General features: G+C 40.3%; 1 protein-coding gene across 18 annotated transcripts in view; it reads right to left on the bottom strand.

The window, feature by feature from the left end:
- Nucleotides 1-21,950, bottom strand: part of REPS2 (RALBP1 associated Eps domain containing 2) — a 245,308-nt gene that overhangs the window by 139,954 nt on the left and 83,404 nt on the right. For all 18 annotated transcript variants that reach the window (XR_011499666.1, XM_070502324.1, XM_070502328.1 and 15 more), the window contains one exon: nt 5,600-5,723. Coding sequence is in view for 17 of the 18 variants with exons in the window: in XM_070502324.1 (XP_070358425.1) it covers nt 5,600-5,723 (124 nt within the window). In the remaining variant the exon portion in view is untranslated. The remainder of the gene's footprint in view (nt 1-5,599; nt 5,724-21,950) is intronic.

Here is a 21,950-nt window from a genome sequence, read left to right as displayed (position 1 = left end):
AGACTAAGTCTTCAAACTCCCACGTGTATTTTACCTATACCATAGACCTCGATTCAGACACGCCACATTTCAAGCACTCAGTAGCCACAGTACTACGGCTACTGGCTACCTAGGAGAGCAGCACAGCTCTAGCTGATGGCTGCCATGAGGGAATGTGAACCATTGTGGCCAGAAATCTGGATTTTACTAACAAATATTATAACATTAAATGTCAACAACTAATTGATTTGTTTCCAAATTATGTAAGGAGCATTTTACATGGAGGGATAATTTACATATATAGATCTTAAGTGTACCATCTGAAGAGTTTTGACAAATGTATCTATATGCACACAACCAACATCCAAATTAAGATAACATTTCCATCATATAGAATTCTTCTTCACATCCCTTTCTAGTTAATCCTCTCCCCTTGTCCCACTCAGGAACCTCTGTTCTAATTTCTAAATCCATAGATTACCTTTACCATTACAGAATTTCACATAATGGAATAATCCAGCATTTATCCTTGTGACTAGTTTCTTTCACAACATTTTGTCTGTGATAATCACCCAATACATTCTATGTAGACACAGTTCATTCTTTTTCACTGCCATGAAATAATCCATTTTTATGAATATATTGAAATTTTTTAAATCCATTCTCCTGTGACGAAAATTTGGGTTCTTTCCAGTTTGGGGCCACTGTGAATACAGCTGCTATGAACATTCCTATGCTTTTTGAAGGACATGAATTCATTTATACTGGGGACATACCTATGAGCCAAATCCAACCTGTTGCCTATTTCTGTACAGTCTGTGAGTTAAGAATAGGTTTCACATTTTTGAATGTTTGAAAAACACTGGAAGAAAAATATTCCATGACATAAAAATTATATGAAGTTCAAACATCATTGTCTATAAATAAAGTTTTATTGGAACACAGTCATGCTCCTTTGTTTACATATTGTCCACGTCTGCTTTCAGTTCAATGGCAGAGCTGGGTAGTTGCAACAAAGGCCATATGGCTCACAAAGCCTAAAATATTCACTACCTAGCCCTTTAGAGGAAAAGTTTGCTAATCCCGGTCTTACACAATGCAATGGTTAAAGTGAAATGTAATCTTACTAAAACAATAAAGTTGCATTTAATGGAAAAATATTTTACAGTGCTTGCGTTTATTTAAATTTTAAATAATTAAAATTCCTCAGTCACACTAGCCACATTTCAAGGGCTCAACAGCCAGCCACATGTGGCTAGTGACTACCATATTAGATAGCAGAGTTTACCTGATTTTATTCTCACAACAACTCTACAAGGCAGGTACTATTGGTATACCCCTTCCCCAGGTGAGTTCTTTGAAGCTGAAAGAGATTAAGAAACTTGCCTGAGGGCACACAAATAAAAGGTGATGGAGCAAAGATTCAAAATTAGAAAGTCTATTGCTGGGGCCCATACTCTTAGCCACTAGGCTACACTATCATCCTGAAAATTAAAATATTCTTTCTATTGTAGGTTTGAATATTCAACATGGAACTGGCATTTCAGAGCTGGAAAATAGTCTAGAGAAAATCTGCTAGAATATCCACATTTCACAAATGAGGAACTAAGCCCAGGAAGGGGAAGGTGGGCTTTGCCTTAGTCATGCAGCAATATGGTGGCAGAGCTACGACCACAACAACACTCTTGGCTCCTGGGGCTCCCTTCTCTTCCCATTACTTTTCATTGCCTATTCATTTATACCAGCTACTTACAGGTTAACAAAAAGTAATGACATAATGTTCTATAATTCCAAAGTGAAGCCATCGCCACACATTTTCCTGTAGTTACTCTGGAAAAAATATCACATCGGTCATATCAACAAACATGCCCTGAGTGCCCACAATACCCCACAGGGATTACCAGATCCTCCTCCCTTCCCCTTAGGCAAGCTTGCACACTAGTGAGGATGACAGACAAAAAAGTTGTCAAGTCTGTAAAGGAATACTTAGAAACTCTGATAAATGCTATGAGGGAGCAGATCCGGAGAGACAATAAAGCTAAAGCAGGGAGGGGATTGTCACACAGAAGCATTTCCTAACAGGTACCTCCAGGATTACCTAACTCCCCAGGGATATGCACTTTTGTTTTGACTTACTATTTACTCCTGATTAGGCATTTTACAATTCTGTAGGGGTAGATATTAACTTGTAGAAAACTGTTAGCTAACAAATAATTCCTATCTAATAGCAATGCAAATAAATTTCATCTTAGAAAAGAGTATAATAACCAAGCTACAGTTTTATTGCCCTGTTGGGTATTAATCAATTTTATATGTAATCTAGCAATCTTATTCCAGCACTCTTTCTTACCATCACTATAAATACTTCTGACTCTCCTATACTTTCTTGAACCAGCTTTACTTTACTATATGCTGGTTCCTTTGTTAATTAATTAATAGACAGGACATACTTTACACAGGATGGTGGGAATAGTCTCTGAATCCTGAAAGATGAGGAGGAACAGCCATGGGAAGGGGAAGGGGAATAACAGACTGATTGGAACCCAAGACCTTGAGATAACATAGTCTTTCCTGCAGCAGGAAAGAAATGGTCCAGAAATGCCTAGAAGGCCAGCGAGGCTGAGGGACAGATGGTAAGCAAGGGGGAGAGGTTTGAGATGAGGATGGAGAGTACGCAGGGACTAGATTATGTAGGGCCTTACACATCAGTATAGGGACTTTGAATTTGGTACTATGTACAACAAACCACCGGAGGGCTTTAAGGAGGAGGACAAAATGATCTGATGGATATTTTGAAAAGACTACTCTTACTGCTGTGTGGGAAAAGAGACTGGAGTAGAGAAGAGGTCAGGAAACCAATGACAAAACCATTGTATTACCCAGGTGAGTGGCTGAAGATGGCCTGGTCTAGTAGGGGCAGAGAGATGGAGGGAACAGGCAGTGAAACTGGAGCCACACTGCCAGGACCTTTGATGGATTATGTTGGAGAGTGAGGCAAAAGGGTGAATCAAGGATGACTTCTAGGTTCCTGGCCTGAGCAACTGTACACGGTGGTGACATTTACCAAAATGGGAAAGGCTAGGGGTTAGAGGTTAACACACACATACACACAGGCACGTGTCATCCATGAAGTAAGGGTATGACTCTTAGAGAAGTTAAGGATGGACTCACAACTCCCTGCGTGTGATGGGACTACCATAGCCTATCAGATTAGGTTCTCAGAGAGCATTCTCTTTGGCCTTCAAGGTTTGTGTCATCAAACATTAAGCTAATAGATTTCAAGCAACAAATTGGAAAATTCTAAGTGGGGGCTCTAAGTTTGGCCCAATCTTGCCCTCATTCTTACTCAACATATTCTGACTGCAAATAACTTTTATTTAATAAATCTTTAAATGAAGGAAGAAAATTCAGAATTAACTCTGAGTATACTTAAACCCTCAGAGGTAAAAGGCAGTGTCAGGATTTATAAAATACAACTGAGAAAGCCTTATATTTGTGAAAAAGTGCTAATCTTTTACACAAGTGATAACTTAGACAATCCTTCCCCTCCTCCGCCCCACCCACCCCGGGGATATTAAGGGGTAGATATGAGTACAAATCAGGTAAAAGACTTCAGTCTAACTTAAAGTAAGCAACAAAAGTGTCAAAAGTTTATCCTTGTATACAACAAAGGAGTTCTAACTTTTCCGGAAGATAAAATTGGAAGATACTACAGTAAAACTTAATGACCCTTTACAATTGAACGGAAACTATCAGTGCCTATCACAAACCCAAACTAAATGTGAGTTTTAAACTAATCAAAGCAAGTGACTGCTATGTCTTGTAGCAATAAACACCAAATCTGCCACTGAAATAACACTCCTTCAAGAAACCTATTTCAAGGAACCAAATTATGTAATACCAAGCAAGGGATGCCTTTTGGGTCATATTTTTTCACCATTTGGAACATATTCCATGATTACAGATTACAGTCAGCACCTTACTAAACAGGAAGAATAATCAAGAAGAGGCTACTTTGCATAGCAATGAAGAGCCTGAGAACTGGAGGCTGAGCTCCTGGCTCCAAACTCTACGAACCTTGCGTCCTAAGGAAAGTTACTCAACGTCCTAAACTTCAATCTCCCCATCTGTAAGACAGGGATAAGAACAGTACCACAGCAGAGGCTGCCAGTGCTCACCATAGCCAGTTCTCCTCTCCTGTAATGCACAGGAGAGAATTACATCTCCCTCAGTCTGCTCTGCAGTTTAGCAGATCCATGTGATAAGTCCCAACGCACTGTGAGCAACAGTAAAATGAGTCACATCCAGACCAAAGCATTTAACTGCTAGGGTGAGACACTAGTCCTCTGTTGCAGCAATTATGGGAACAGGTGCTGTGTTGGAGGTGCCACAAGATAAAGCAGTCAGGATCACAGAGCCAACACATGGAGGGCAGCTGCCCTAGAGGGTCACCCTGATCCACTGCAAAGCAGAAAGCAAACCTTTGTTTTGTTAAGGCACTGAGATTTCGGTGGTGTTTGTTATCACAGCTTATTCTAGGCAATGCAAACTGACACAAATACCTAATTGAGTAGGATGTTGTGAGTACTAAATGAGACAGTGCCTGGCACACATGCTAAGCCTTTAATAAAGATTAGCAGGATGATCTAATGATGGTTAGTGCAAAAGGGGTTTGTTTTCCACAGTCAAGCTACCAGAATCTTCTCAGCTATTTGGAGTTGTCCTACAAGGTTACCATGGACTAACCATAAACCCTGAACCCTACTCACAGTCTGCCAGGGACTTGACAGGAGAGGAGACAGTTGAGTGGTTTTTATCTCAAAATGAGGAAAAGGAAAAAGTTCCTACATGGCTGTGTGGACATACGAAAGTAATCTGTATCAAAGTGAATTAACAGAGGACCTCAGCACATCCCTTGAATAATCACCTTCTTCACACAGATTTATAAAACCAATACTGAGACAGTATAAATGATGCTAAGAGTTGGGGACTTTGCTTCTGGTTTAAGCTGCAGAAAGTGCTCAAGTATACAGTGGGTTGTGGCAGGGACGGCAAGATAAGAAAATGTTAAATCAAAACTTTGAGAAGATGCCTAAATTTTGGTAGCCCCACAGTACTTAATAATCATCAGAATAGTGCTTCAGGAATTGGGGAATTAAAGGATGACCACATGTAATATGACTGGCAGAGACAGGGGAGAGAGAAAAGGGGAAGTTTCACTCAAACTCTCCCAATTACCCATCCTCTTGTCCCTAACAGAGCCTTAAATGACATTATAGATTCTGCAAGTAAAAATTAAACTGAATCTTATTATTTTGCCACAGGCTCTAGAATTCTCATTCCCATTGCTTTCTGCTAAGAACAAAATCTATTTTAACTGCAAGTCAGCTAAAAGGAACTAATCTCAAGCCATTCTCTGAATTTTTTTCCCCATTTAAAAAAGAAACAAGAAACCAAGATACCTGCTAAGTTTTCTTATTTTACTTTACAGAAGAGTTGGAGAAGCAAGGAGAAATTCCACAAATGCTTATAGAACAGGCCTTAAACCCATAAAAATGGTTCTCATAAACAAGAAATCTGTCATGGACAAAAAAAAAACGTGTAAATGGGAGATACTTACCACATTGAATACTCTCTATCCGCACAGGGAGGCCAGATTGTGCTGCAGCAATTAATTTCAAGGCAACGTAAAACTGTGTCGGACCAAAATAACCAACTCGCTTGGCACCACACAGTTCTGTGATCTGAAAACAGACATGAAAAACAATGCTAAAAACGTCATTTCATAACAGGAAAATGAGACAAGATATATTATGAAATCTCAAGGATTTCACAGTGTAGCTAACCAAAAGTCCCTGGAGAAACTATGTGTACACACTGGTCGCTTTCTTTTTCCTCCAGTTTACAGGGAGGTTTTCAATTCGGATAATTAAATTCTACCTACTCGTGATGTTTCAGGACTGAGTGATTATTCCTCCTCTCTCAAAGACAAAAATAAAAGTGACAAAGGATGGCTGTTACTCTTCTTACAAAAGAAAATGACTTTTTCAGGGGGTGGATTCTAATGTACAAAGTCTACAAAGTCACTGGGGTGAAAAGAGAACAGATTAGTCATTACCACTACTTGTGGATTATCCTAGTTGATCGAAATTAAAAGTGAATTATTTTCAAAGTTCTCAGGCAAAATGATTTGCTAAGCATTAAAATTACATCTTGAGTGCCCACTTCAGAGAAACAAAAAAGAAATACTATACACACAAATATTTTCAACATACTGCAATCTTTCATTTGCAGACCTTAAACTAACACATATCCTATTGGTAGTTTAATAACAAATTAAACATTCAATGACTTTTTAAAAGTTATTTCAAAATAATAGATATTTGAAAGTTCAAATAATAGTAAGTGGGGGTGAAGAACTAAAAAGCACCCCTCACTTTCTATGCCCCAGAGGAAAACACTATATTCTTCTAGAAATGTTCTATGCATATATATATAGCACACACCTGTGTTTTTCCTGTTGTCTATTCAATACTTTATACAAATAGAATACCATATATTATTTTGCAACTTGTTTTTCATTTAGCACTATCCCTTGAATATTTTTCTCTATCGGCACAGTTAAAATTACCTCATTGTTTTAACAATTGCCTAGTATTCTGCTATAGAGATACACCATGGGTTTTTTTTTTTAATTAGCTGGTCCTTATGGATGGGCTTTTAGATTTCCAATAACTAAACACCAGAAGTGCTTTCAAAACAAACTATAAATAGCCATTAATTAATCTTAAGAAAATTCCTATAAAAATTCAACTTGGATGTCAGCAAAAAATGGCGGACTAAGGGCCTCTAAAATTCTCTCTTCCATCAAAGCAATGATAAAATTGACTAAAATGGACAGAACTCTGGAAATTAACCAAAGGCTTGCAGCAATCCAGGGAGTGTTTATTCAAGAAAAACAGCTGAATCTCAGGAAGAACAGTGGGATTTGTGGCATTTTAATTAGCCTTATTCCCATTCTCCTCCACCAAAACTCAGGGTATATTTACTGCATTGCAGGCATCGCCAGTCTGCACTCACATGAGAAAAGCAGCCTGGCAGCGAAGGGAGGGGGCAGGACAGGGCTGAGATTCTTGGATGTGTAGATTAGTGTTTTTCATAAAACTGGGGTAGATGTCAGCCATTACTTCTTCAAATATCTTTCTGTCCCTCTCTCTCTCTCTCTTCTCCTCTGGTACTTCTGGTATTTCCAGCAGCCCACAGTCCATCTCTCCTAGCCCTAGTCTAGGAGCTGGGGTTGACGGGGTGGGAACCCTGTCTTCTTGGTTGTTCCCACCAAAAATAAAGTTTTCACCATACCAAATCAGCGGGAGAGGGGAGGGGAGCAAGTAGAGGCTCAAATGCTGCAGATTCACTGTTCTCACCAAGATTTAGTAGATGTTCTTGAATAAATGTTTCTCCATTTGCTATATGTCCTCAGGTCAATTTCCGGAGACTTTAAATGATTATTTTTTATAATTTTTACCAGTTAAGAGGTTGTTTCACTGGAGAGAGGGTCTGCTGAGTTTCTCACACTGCCATTCCAAAAGTCTTAAGCCTCCCCAGATTCATTCTTGAATGGAGAAGCAACAGGATGTTATGGTAAAGAGAACAGCCCTTGGAGTAAATGACTTGGGTGCAAACCCTGGCCCTAGCACTAACCAGCTGTTTGTATAAGCTAAGGCAAGTTACTTAACTCTTGTGCCTCAGTCTCCCCATAAGTGTAAATGGGGATAAAACTGCTTACCTCCTGAGGGCTAAAGTAGCAGTGCTGACAATAGCGTCCATACAATAAATGCACCACTGTCTACTTTATTGGTCTTATTTTTTTCCCCACTCCAGCTGCATATTAGAAAAACCTGAGGAGCTTTTGAAATATACAGATACCTAGGCCCCACCCCCAAAGATTCTGCTTTAATTGGCCAGTGGTGTGGCCCAGGCACAGGTATTTCTGCAAAGCTCTCAGGGTAATTCTAATGTGCAACCAAGGTTGAGAATCACTGCTCTTTGAGTGATCTCATTCTCTCTCCAGGCTTCAGTTACCACCCAAATACTAATATCACCAAATCACTCTCTCCAAATCTAACATTTCAGACATTTCAGGAACTTTTCCAAAACCCTACTGGACATCTCTACATGAACACCCTAAGCCATCTCAGACATGGTATCAACAAACCTCACTCATTTGCCCTTCCCCACGTATCCCTGAACCTGCTAATCTTTCAGCAGCCCTCACCTCAGTTGCTGACATCAACCATTCCATATCCCAAATCAGAAACTTTATCTTCAACACTAACCATATCCAACTGATTCTACCGCAGAACCATTGCCCAAATCAAGGCTATCTTCTCCTTTGCCACTGCCTTAGTTTAATCCTTTCTAATGTCATTTGGCTATTGTGACAGATTTTTTAAATAGAATTCACGCATTTAAACATATAGGAACAAATTTCTTGTTTAACTTTTTTCTTTTTTTTACTTTATTCCATTAGTAGTTGTTCTTCTCTCAACAAAAAGGGCAAGCACTGAGAGAGGTAAAGAATCCGAGTGTGACTTTCAGATAATAGTATCAGTTTTCCTCAAGTAAGCAAGTATGCATCAATACTTATGAGAATCTGTTTCTAGAAGAAATGTTGCTCTTTGAAACTTAAAATTTTTTCCACTAATTTATATATTTAGCTTTTTAAGTATAATATTCATATAGAAAAACATAATACACATACAGAAAAACATACAAATCAAAAGCGTGCAGCATATAGTTAGATAGGTTTTCATAAATTGAACTACGTAACTAGCACCCAGATCAAGAAATAAAACATTACAAGCCTTCTAGAAGCCCCCCTTTGCAGCTCATTTCAATCACTACCCACACAACATTTTCCTAACTTCTACTACCACAGATTAGCCTTGCCTGTTTCTGAACTTGATATAAATGTAATCATAGAGTATGTACCCTTATGTCTGACTTCTTGGTTCAATGTTGTTTGTGACATTTTTCCAAGTTGTTGAATGAAATTGTAATTCACTCATTTTCATTGTTATTCAGTACTTGTGTGCATATATCACAAATTATCCTTCTGCCACTGGACATTTGGCTGGTTTCTAGTTTGAGTGTATTCTGAATAGTGCTGCTCTAATATTCCAGCACGTCTTGTCAAAATATGTGAAATGGAAAACATTAGAGTGAAATACATTTCTCTTTGGTTTACACCTAGGAGTGGGAATTTCTGGCTTACCAGACATGTTTATGTTCAGCTTTAGCAGACATGGCCACACTGCCACCATCAGTGTTTGAGAATTCAGACTGCTTCACGTCCTTGCCAACACTTGGTATTTTTCAGTTTTTTCATTTCCATCATTCTGATGAGAGTGTGGTAGTATCCCATTGTAGTTTTAGTTTGCATTTTCCTGAGAACCATGAAGTTTAGCACCTTTTCATATGATCATAGGTATTAGGTTCTGAAACTAATACCAACAAGTGGAGGGTGGGTTTCCTACACAGCATCAAGTAATTCTCCTACACAAGCTGGGTGTCTAACAATTCAACTCAATTCTGACACTATCTACCCAGAAATAGCATCAGATTCCATAGGTTGAGGGCTCAGTCCTACAAGACAGCAACTCCACCCACTTGAGACTCCAGTTGCAAGTCTAGGTTGTCACCTATGCTTCTGACGCACTGGCTATAAATCAGAGGTTCCCATGACCCCCTCCTCAGGACCAATTAATGTGCTAGAGCAGCTCAGAGAACTCAGAGAAACACTTTACTTACCTAGATTACCAGTTTATTATAAAAGGATATAACTCAGGAACAGCCAAATGGAAGAGATACATGGGGCAAGGGATGGAGAAAGGGCGAGGAGCTTCCATGCCCTATCCAGGTGCGCCATTCTCCCCAAATCTCCACGTGTTCACCAACCTGGAAGCTCTCCAAATCCTGTCTTTTTGGGGTTTTAGGGAGGTTTCATTACATAATCACGATTGATTAAATCACTGGCCATTGGCGACTGATTCGACCTCTAGCCCCTCTCCCCTTCCCAGAGGTTGGGGGGGAGGGCTTAAAGTTCTAATCCTCTAATCATGAGGTTGGTTCCCTTGGCGAACAGCCCCCATCCTTAGGTTACCTATAGGCTTTCCAAAAGTCACCTCATTAACATAACAAAAGACACCTTTATTGATCTTATCACAGGAAATTCTGAGAGTTTTAGGAGCCTTGTGCCAGGAAGGGGGTCTAGAGCCAAATATATATTTATTATAAATCACAGTAGGCCATTTGCATGTGACTGATTCTCTACTAAGCTAAGTTCCATGAAATAGGGAGATGTGTGTTTGTTCATCAGTTCATTCCTTGCCATATTGTTTGTGCTTAATAAATAGTGGTTGAATAAATAATTTTCCTGAACCAGTCTCTCTTCAGCTCCTCTTCCAATTCTGGATCATCCTCCATAGTGCCTGCATACTCTTCTTTTTAAAAGCTGACAATACTGGGGGCTGGCCCTGTAGCCGAGTGGTTAAGTTCGCATGCTCCACTGCAGGCGGCCTAGTGTTTAATTGGTTAGAATCCTAGGTGCGGACATGGCACTGCTCATCAAACCACGCTGAGGCAGCGTCCCACATGCCACAACTAGAAGGACCCACAATGAAGAATATACAACTATGTACTGGGGGGCTTTGGGGAGAAAAAGGAACAAAAAATAAAATCTTAAAAAAAAAAAAAAGCTGACAATACTGTTCTCATGCTTAAAAACATCTCAGCCTGGATCCTCACCACCTCGAGACAAAATCCTATTCTCCTTAGTCTGACATTAAAGTCCCTTCACAACCTGGCCCTGAGCAGCTTCTCTAGTTTCATCCCGTGACACACACAATTCTGTAGCTGCATTCAGTTTCTCCCACTTTTCCAAATACATCTTGCCCTTTTACATCTCTGTATCTAGTGCACATGGTGCAAAAGATGGAAAACTAAATAGTCCTGAAGTCAAAGTTGGTTTTCAAGGAAGAAACTAGTTAGTTTTATAACTTTGAGCGATTTGCCCAAAGCCTAATTTCCTTATATGTAAAATAGGAATACTGCCTCCCTCACAGGACTATTGTGAGGAAAAAAAAATTAAATAATGTACTAAATGAACCCAATACAGTGCTTAGCAATGTTCAATAATTGTTGTGTTCCAGCCCACTCACCTAAAACTGGAACATCCTCCCTCCTCACTAGATTTAACTCAAATGGTACTTCTCTGTAGCTCCTTCCCAAGTCCCCAGGTATAGCTTATTTTCCCAGGGTATTCTCAGACTGATGAAGTGTCTATAAATGTCCATCACATGATACACTGTCTTGAATTTGCTTCCAAATACAGGGCGGCGGGGGGAGGGGGGGGCGGGCGGGTAGTATGGTGAAACAAGCACCACCAAGAGTTGAGAATTGTTGGAGGTGGGTGATGGGTTCATGGGGGTTCATTCTCCTACTCTGTACTTTTGTACTTCTGAAAATCTCCAAACTCAAGCTTTTTAGCATCTATTTCAGCACTTATCACATTATATTATAATTATCTGTTTATCTCTAACTCCCATTAAAATGTTTCCTCTCCAAGGGCAAGAGGTAACTTCCATTCATCTCCTAGCACAAGGATAGCCACCCAGGATACAGTCAATAAATTCTCAATCAAGTGAATGAACCAACTCTCACAAATAAAAAGCAACTGAGTTTTATAATACATCCCTTATTGTGAATAAATTACACAGCTTCAGATACATGCTGGCCTGTACATGAGAGAAAAAAAAACACCAACATCATCAATGTAGTCCAACATCAATACAGCTGCCTTGCAGAATAATTCCTAATATTAAGAAATTGTAATCCTTGATATGTGAATTTAACAACTATATTTCAGTCAGTGTTAACTTAGTATCAAGTTAACCTTCAGTTATCCCTTTACCATAACTACCACATAGAACTAGAAAGCTCTTAACTAAATGTGACTGAAATTGCTGCTAACATATCCACTATGGTACTTTGAGACTAACACCCACATCTGACATTAGTAAACCACCGCATTTACCTTGGAATCTGTCCTTTGGTCGCATACAGCACTAAAATCACTGTTCTGTAACCAACGCAGAATATACACACATAAGCAAGGTAAGCCCATAGGTCACTCTTCTTGCTCTTTGTACCCCAAACCTCCAAGAGATGTACTAAGAACTTTCTGAAATACTGAAGCCTCAAGGAATATGTAATTATAAGCCTTTGGAACTTACATATGGAGCCTCCTAAGCCTGAGACTTTTCAATCCAAAAGGCAGGTTAGTTTTGTAAGGTTTCTTGTTTATCAAGGTTCAATGTTCTAAGTCTAAATTCTCCATGGAAAAGCTCTAAATTGCGGGTACAAATGTTTTAACGCAATCTAAAGAAAATAAGGAGGTGGTTTATCCCAGATACTCAATTAGCAGGAGGTATTTTATATAATTGCTTCTTCAAACAGTCCAAGTTGCCAAGCTTTTCTCAAAATAAAGAAAAAAAAGGAATAAATTCCACTCCTCTTCTTTAGTCTAAACCCCAAACCTGGAACACTCTCAGCTGGATCCACCTTAGGTTACACATTGTGCAAATTTCTAATACAGAACAAGAACCTATGGACTAGTGTTTGTTTTCTCAGGTGGAAGGCAAGAGATAAAAAAAAAAAAACAAATGGATGAAATAAACTTCTTTACAGCTTACAGATGTACACTAAACCATCGGGGGACTGGATACGAATCAGAAAACTTCACCGACCGTTTGGGAGGAACCTGGACAGAGTTCTGGAAGAAGATTGAAGGCCACTAAAATAGCTTCCCTCCTACCTAATTCTGAAAGATTAAGTGACTGTGCTGAGTAATCAGTCCATACACGTTCCAGTTTGCCTGAAATAATACTTTCTTTCCTAGCTGAAATGTAATAAATTTTCAGAACTGTTCAAAGGTCTGAATAAGCTTTTCTCTTTCAAGTATTTTTAAAGACTTCCTTAGAAAGATTTAAAAATTTAAAAAGTCTTGGTGGGAGGGGTTAAAAGAATTCTACAAGAGCACCAGTAGACTCCTATTTTCTATTCTCTCTCCACTGCAGCTGACCAAGTTCAGACTCTTTGCTCTCCCTCAACTGCTTCAAGTCCTGCCCCGAGACTCATGCAACTTCACACACCATCTTCCACATTCCCTCCATGACATCTTATTAAAACAAGCTCACCTCCAACTCAAATAGGCTTCTAGGACTCCTCATTCTCAGACTCCTGAGCAGGGTTTTTGAGGCCCTCCCATCTGGCCCAAAACTACCTTTCTGAGAACCCTGTGCCTATTTCCTCCCAACCCTGCATCTAAGGCTTCAGCCACTCCAGATGCTAACCAGTCTCTCAACACATGAGGGCCATTCAGGCCTCTGGGCAGCTGGTGTGTCCCCTGCCTGGAAGCTGGATTTCTCCCCACTTCTTTACCCTCCAGGCTTCTTCTTCAAATCACCCTAAGACCAACCTTATCTTTGAAACCTTAGTCACTTCCATATGACTTTCTGCATTCCCGTAACACTTTTCACTAGCTTTCTATCATATCACTAGCCATGTAATATAGCAAAATAGATATTTTGGTCATTGTATCCACTGTACCCCATATTTCTTTCCCCTACCCACCAAGTGCCCAGTACAAGGCAAGAGTATATCATTTGTATCCCCGAGGACTCATAGTTTATGATGCTTGCTATATATTCTGTTGCTCAATCAATGTTTGTTGAATTAGTTTTCACAGCCTATAGTAGGAGAATCGTTCTTCTTTCTCTCATCTTGTAATTACTTTTACAAGTGACTGCTAAATTCACTTTAGTCATCTTATACTATATAGCCATAAGAGTTCTGCAGGAATATAATAGAATATTAACTTCTCTGTTCCTCTCAGCTCAGCCAGGAGGGACTGGTTAGGGTGAAAGCATGAGGAAAGGCCTCCACCATGCTTTATCCTGGCCCTCTGCCTTGTAGCTCAGAACACATCAGTGGTGCTCTAGCCACTCAGTGCTCCAGAGATTCACTGTAGGCTTCTTCCTCTGAGCCTCCTTCTATTCAGCACACCCCCAGGGGATGTCAGCCCCCAAGCAGGCACCCTCAACAACAGAAATATAGAGGACAATTTGAAGTACATGCTTACAAGTTGTACCTCAGCCTCTCAGGAAACAGTTGAAGAGTCAGGTCAACTATCCTAGCTTTTCCCTTCCTATTCATTTATACCTTCTAAAAATCACAAGGGGGGCTGGCCCCGTGGCCGAGTGGTTAAGTTCGCGCGCTCAGCTGCAGGCGGCCCAGTGTTTCGTCGGTTCGAATCCTGGGCGCGGACATGGCACTGCTCGTCAGACCACGCTGAGGCAGCATCCCACATGCCACAACTAGAGGAACCCACAACGAAGAATACACAACTATGTACCGGGGGGCTTTGGGGAGAAAAAGGAAAAAATAAAAAATCTTTAAAAAAATAAAAAAATAAAAAAATAAAAATCACAAGGGACTTTCAGTCCAGAGGGACCTGGGTGAGCCACTCAAGAAAATATGAACCCTCAAATCCAATTACCCAACATTAGGTACCACAGTACATGCCTAAACCAAACCACCACACTGTTAAAGAGCAGAGAGACATTCAGTGCTTAAGCGTGATTTCAGAGAAGCCTACTAACACCTGAAAGTACTTATTAGTTTAAACTGTATTAGGCACCTCCCCATTGAAAGCACTGTGCTCAGTACTATGCTAGGAAGTGAGCAGCACTAAACAAAACAACTTATTTTCTTTCTCTCTCTCTCTTTCTCTCTCCTCCCTTCCTTTCTCCCTCCCTCCTTCACCCCTAAATACTTTATTATTCACCTCCCAAGAACAGGGATATTCTCCTACACCATCCCACCATCACCACACCTCAGGAAATCAACATTAATAATATTGTCATACAACATACAGTCCATACTCACATTTCCTCAATTTTCTTAAAAACGGCCTAAATAACTGGATTTTCTTTTTCCAATACAAGATTTAATTAATGTTCATGCATTACATTTTTATCTTATCTCTCCTTAGTCTTCCCCTAATCTAGAACAATCCTCCTCGATTCTTCATGACACTGAATCCTTTCAACAGTTCAGCGAAGTTGTCCTGCAGAATGTTCCACGTTTTGGATTTGTCTGTTTCCTTATGATAACATTCATGTCCAACATTTCTGGCAAGAACACTCACACAGGTGATACTGTGATATAGTAAAAGGTACACATCAGTGAAGGGCACATAATGTCAGAACATCCCACCACTGATTACCAAGCTTGGCAATTTGGTTAAGGTGTTGACTGCCAGATCTCTCCATTCCAAAAACATGTTTTCACATGGTACTTTGAGACCATATGAATATTCCATCCCCTGACAAATGGGCTTTTGAATCTGTTAAATACTAATTCTAAGTAAGTCTAACTAAACTACATCAGCATCTACAGAACTGGAACCATAATGCAAAACCACAACAAAGATGGGGATATTTATTCCATAAGATAGGTGTCACTACCTCCAGTTTATGCACAAATAAACACCAGAACTCAAAAAGTTAAGTGATGTGTTCAAGGTCACAAGTTCAGAACCAGTACTCAAACCTGCATGTGCCTGGGTCCAAACCTCATGATCTTTCCATTATATCAGGGGTTGGAAAACTAATGTTCATGGACCAAATTTGGCCCACTGCCTGGTTTTGTATGGCCCATGAACTGAGAATGGTTTCTACACACGAACACTTGCAATCAATTTGATAAGGAATACTCTGAATTCCATTAGGTAAAATGTTATCCCAAAAAACAAGAATTCCATGCTTCTTACTAGTAGACCTGTATTACCAAAAAACTGTACTCAATTATTATTATATTTTGAATTTTACCAATAAAAAGTTTGTGTAAGTTTGTTTTCTCGCTTGTTATATAAATACCTAAATAATACCCTCAATTTTGCCTCTTGGCCTACAAAGCGTGAAATATTTACTACCAGGCCCTTTGCAGAACGGGTTACCAACCCCTGCATAACAAAACATTGCCTCCATGAGTTATACTTTATATCCTTGGGAAGACCCTCAACAGCCACACAGAAAGGATATTTTCTGGAAATAATCGGCTACACTAAGTAAATGCCAACTTAAAGAGTGAACACTTCGTTGGAAAAACATACCAGTATTCACCTCCATTTTCCACCCATTTCTATATATTTCTTTAAAATTTTAAGAAGCTTTTGAACAAGGGCTTCCTACATTACTATAAACTTCCAAACAACCAATTAGAGCAATTCGATGCCATATTTCAGATATGAGCAAAATCTATGCAATAGTTCCCAAGCCAAAAAATAAGATTTTGCTTTTATTTTTTTCAGCCTTATTGAGGTATAATTGACAAATAAAATTGTAAGATATTTAAAGTGCAGAACATGATGATTTGATATACGTATACATTGTGAAAGGATTCCCACAATTTAGTTAGTTAACACATTTATCACCTCACATATTTACCTTTTTTTTTTTTTTTTGGTGAGAACACAAGTTCTACTCTCTTAGCAAATTTCAATTATACCATTCAGTATTATCAACTATCGTCACCATGTTAGACATTAGATCCTCAGACCGTATTCATCTCACAGCTCAAAGTTTGTATCCTCTTACCAGCATCTTCCCTATTTCCCCCACCCCCTAGCTCCCCTGGCAAGCACCAGTCTACCCTGTTTCTATGAGTTCAACTTTTTTCTTTTTTAAATTCCACATATAAGTGATATCATGAAGTATTTGTCTTTCTCTGTCTGATTTCACTTATTTGCTTTTTATTTTTAAAGAGAAAAGGTGTTATAAATCTTCATAACCATTCTTTAAAAGCATCCTTATGCATTTGTGAACACACAATGATCCAAGATTTCCCAACATGTAAGCTACTCCCAAGCTGCAAATCAATTTTAGAAGCTACGTTATCTTTCCGATCCCCTAAGATGTCATTTAATTTAGGACTAGAGAGCCTATAATAAATTGTAGGCCAAATCCAGCCCAGATGCTAAATACAGGCTGTATTGGCAGAGGTTAAGGCCCAGATCTCGTGTGTCAGCATTCCTGGCCCAAGGCCCAAAACTCAGCCCAGAAGCGGGGAAGACCCTATCACTCTGGCTCAGATGGGATCTGAACAGAGAAAAGAGTCTGGGCAAAAAATCAGGAACTTGTACATTGCTAGTGGAAGCACAGATAGGTATAACATCCAAAGACCATTTGGCAACATCCGTAAGAATTACAGTCAACCTTTTGATCTAGCAATTCTACCTCTAGGAATTTATATTCCATTTTACACAAGCAAAATGATATATGTACAAGGTCATTCAATAGGTATCTAAGATACAGGCTGGAAAACACCTAGAGGTCCACCATCTAAAATATTAATCAATTGTGGTTCGTCACACAATAGAATTCTAGGCAGCTCTAGTGGGTATTTGTCACATCTGTGATTACCCATCATCTTTTGAAGTCTTTCTCATCTGGAGAAATGTCTCATATTACAAGTCCCACCTCCCAGCTTGAAAGCTGAGAATGAAATTCGTAGGCTCCTTTACAGCTAAATTACAAACGTGACCAAGTCTCCACTGATCAGACATAGTCACACAAAATTTTGCTTTAGAAGTGAGAAATGTAAGGAAAGAGGCTCTGTTCAGAGCTGCTACCTTGGCAGGTGGGAAGCTACAGTAGCTACAAGCTTGCCTCCCTGGCACAGGACAGTGCTGAAAGCAGGTTGCAGTCAAATCAAATCCCTGCTCTCTGCTCCTCAGTGCAGGCAAGAACACAGTGGCTTCCACTTAATACCAGTACTACACGTGGCTTGGGCTTTGTTTCTGGAAAGTCAGATACTGGCCTGTTCCTCCAGCCCTCCAAACGATTCTATGAGCTACCTAACATCCTAATCCCTTTCTGGCCTAACCATCTAGAGTAGATTTGGTTGTCTGCCACAAAAAACACCAACTAAAAAAGAATGAGGAAGCTCTTTGTGTACTGATATGGAAAGATCATCAGGTTAAACTGCTGAAAAGAAAAAAGCAAGGTGCACAACAGTGGGACAGGAGGTATTTGTTTTCTTTTCTTTTCTTGGTGAGGAAGATTGGCCCTGAGATAACATCTGTTGCCAATCTTCCCTTTTTTGTTCTCCCCAAAGCCCCAGTACATAGTTGTACATCCTAGTTGTAAGTCATTCTAGTTTTTCTATGTGGGATGCCGCCACAGCATGGCTTGATGAGTGGTGTGTAAGTCCACACCCAGGATCTGAACCATCGAACCCCTGGCCACCAAAGTGGAGTGCACGAACTTAACCACTCGGCCACGGGGCCAACCTAGAGGTATTTCTTTTAAAAGGGAGTTGCCTATAGACACATTTACTTAGGTATCCATACACTATCTCTGGAAGTGGAAGCTAACAAACTTGGCTGCCAGCTGCCTCCAGGGAAGAGAACAAGGTGGTGGGAGCACAGGGATAGGGAAGAGTTTACTGTGTTTTCATTTTGTACCTTTTGAAATTGGAATCATGTGGTATTACCTATTTAAAAATGCATTTAGAAAAGTTGTACAGAGACAGGGCCTAACTCCACGTCAGCAAGAAATATCATAGATGTACCCCAAAACATTCCCCTCCCACCTGCTCTCAGTGCAATTTCAAAACAAAGTGCCCAGCTGGACAAAGCTGCAACAGTCCTCACTCACCGAGACTGGATTTAACACACACACACACACACACACACATACACATATAGAGTGCTCTTTCCTCTAAGTTGCCAACATAGAACAAGGCAGCAGCTTGCTTTATAAAAACTAGTTATCTTCGTCAAAAGTAGCTCTATCTAGCTGGGTGATCCTGCAGAAGGCACCTGACCCCCCTTGGTCTCAAGTCTCATCTGGAATGAAGAAGTCAGACTAGATAGAACGCAAGACTTTTTCTAGACACAAAAATTCTATAAAAAGGAATTCTATGGGTGAAAGCTACAACTATGGTCCGAACCTCTCCCTGGGGCACTTACCACCTCTACTTTGTATTATGCTTCTCAGTATACCCACTACATCCCCCTACAAGGCTGTAAGTCTCTTGAGGGTAAACCCTGCTTTTTTAAAATCATCCTTGCCTTACCCACAGCACCCATCCCACTGATTTCCACTGGGAAGGCTTACAGAATAAATTAAATACGCCTAGCGAGTTTTAACTCTTTCATTGCACTAAGAGAACCCCTATGCATGTTGTTTTGTCCTTTTGAATTGTGACTTATGTGAATACATCAACCTATTCAAATAACATTTAAGTTTTAAAGGATCAGACCTACCTGATCCCAGGATAGCAAGAACCACAGGTGAATTCAAGTAAGTCATTTTGTAATCACCTGCTTCCGAGCAAGCAAAGTCAAAGAGAAATACAACATACTCTTCCAGAACTTCGAAATTACTTAGGTTTTTGTTTGTTTTGCGGAAGGGGAAACATTTTTGTATTAAAACATGGAAATATTAAGGAGTTGAACATGAAATTAGTATGGTTCTTAAAGAATTAAAAAATTCTACACTCAGGCTAGTTGTTTTGGTTTTTGCACAATGGATTAGCACATATAGGTTCAACAGAGTGATTCTATAGATTTTATCATGCACCTAGATTGTCTTTTGGAATGAGGAAGGATTATAAGTAGTGAGGGCATTTGATGACAATGATTTATTATTATGACTTTTGTAAGCTAGGCCTTCTTTCGCAAGCCAATGCCACAAGTTTCAAGCTGCCCCGCCAGCTGCACACGTGTGGGCATGCATCTCAGGGTCAGAAGTTCCTCAGGGCTGGAACCTGCCTGGGAGAAACCGAGAGCCAGCAATTCAAGGGTGAGGAGAGGGGAAGAGTGCAATGGGTGGACCACCGAGATATGAAGGAAGCATCCTCCCCACCAGAAGAACACAGTCACTGTGATGTAGAACAGTTTAGGGGGAAAAAAGAGTAGAATAAACAGTAAGAACTAACATTTACTGAAGGCAGACTGTGTGCCAGGCACTGTCTTAAATGCCAGGAACTGATGAGATGAAGGAAACACACACACACACACACACACACACGCAGTATTGAGACTAGAACTGAATTAAAATGCAATTACAGCTCAGATTACAAAAGAAAATTCATTTTAGGATTCTGGCCCAGGTTTCTAGGCTCTGCACATCACAGAATTTTGTACAGCTGGAGGCAGCAAAATCTCAGGTGATCACAGATGCACTGCCAGGATTATATAAAGCATTACTGGTTCTGGCAACTCAGACTTATCTTAGCAGCCAAAGGATTCGCTTCTCAGACAATTTGTTCACTGACATTTTTAGTGCTTTTCAAAAATAAAATTAAAGGTTGGGGTTATTTGGTATTTTTATATGTTTGTTTATTTCGGTCCAGTCTATATTTTATCTTTTATTTTATATACACATGCACTCACACACGTTTCTTTTTTAAAGAAACTAGCACCTTAGTGAGAGGAACAGAGCAAGCCAGGACATCTCATGTAAGTGGAACATCCATGTATTATACACAGATGCTCAAAATGCTTTCAGAGGGAATGAACAAATGGAAGTTCAGTCTCAGATCACACTGAAGTTCTCACTCTCCAGCCTAAACCTAGACAAATTGGAACCCTCCAGCACAGAGTTAAACTCACACAAGAAACAGCAGTTTTTGATGGGGTAAGCAATCTGACTTCGTTAGTTGGGTTTCTTTGTCGAATTCCTAGTGAAGACCCTATCCAATTGTTAAAATAACAAACATCCCTCTTGCTTTGCCTCCTTGGCATTCAGGCAGCCTCCCTCTGAGGAGGCTGGCCACCCCCAAAGCGGGCTACTGCAGGGCACTGAAGCTGAAGATGGCCCCTCCCTGCTCATGACTGTTCTCCTCCCCACAGCAGGGCCTCATGACAGCCAGCACATTCAGCCTCCCTGCATCATCATGGAAAATACAGGTGGATTTAAAGGGCTTCGGCTCAACCAGCTGGAACCCAGCCCCAAGTCCTTCTTGCTATTGGTCCTACTGTGACCTAAAGACCACATTATATTGGCCTCTTTAGATGACCAAATCCCCTTTCTATGCATCAGCTATAAACATCCCATCCTCTTTCCTCTCTAGCTTAACAGACACCCAACATTTATGGCCTGGCCTTGCTCTTACCTGTCTATCCTTGTCCTGCACCTCACCCCCAGCTACCTGCTGACACTTCCCTTGTACCCAAACCCCCAAACTTTCCCTTCTCTTAGATTTCCTGCCAATGAGCTGTGCTTGCCAGGAGGGACATCCCTAGGACTCAGGTGGATTGCCTCCTACCTTGAATTACCTATAGACACCGTTCCATTGGCCCAGATAGACTTTGGATTGCCTGATCTGATACAATCCACTCATCCGCCCTACACTGGCAGCCCCACCACAATGGATGAGCTGAGATCTAGGTCCTGACTTCTCCCAAGACATTCTATCTCAAGTACAATCCATTCTCACAAGCCATACCTAGAGATTTGACAAGTTATAGATACCTGACATAGAAAGAACAGTCCTTGTCTTCAAAGGGTTTATACATCTGTTATAGGCTGAATATTCATGTCCTTCCAAAATCCACAGGTTGAAATCCTACCCCCAATGTGATGGCATTAGGGGGTGGGACCTTTGGTAGGTGATTAGTATTAGATGAGGTCGTGAGGGTGAAGCCCTCATGAATGGGATTAGTGCCCTTCTAGACTCACAAGGGAGCTTGCTTCCTCTCTCTGCTCTGTGCCACGTGAGGAAACAGCAAGAAGTTGGTAATCTGCAACCTGGAAGAAAGAGAGCCATCACCAGAACCTGACCATGCTGGTGCCCTGACCTTGGGCTTCCAACTTCTATAATTCTGAGAATAACTTTCTGTT

Source organism: Equus asinus, chromosome X (assembly GCF_041296235.1).
Source record: "Equus asinus isolate D_3611 breed Donkey chromosome X, EquAss-T2T_v2, whole genome shotgun sequence".
Lineage (NCBI taxonomy): Eukaryota > Metazoa > Chordata > Mammalia > Perissodactyla > Equidae > Equus > Equus asinus.
This window is presented reverse-complemented; position numbering and strand designations above follow the sequence as displayed.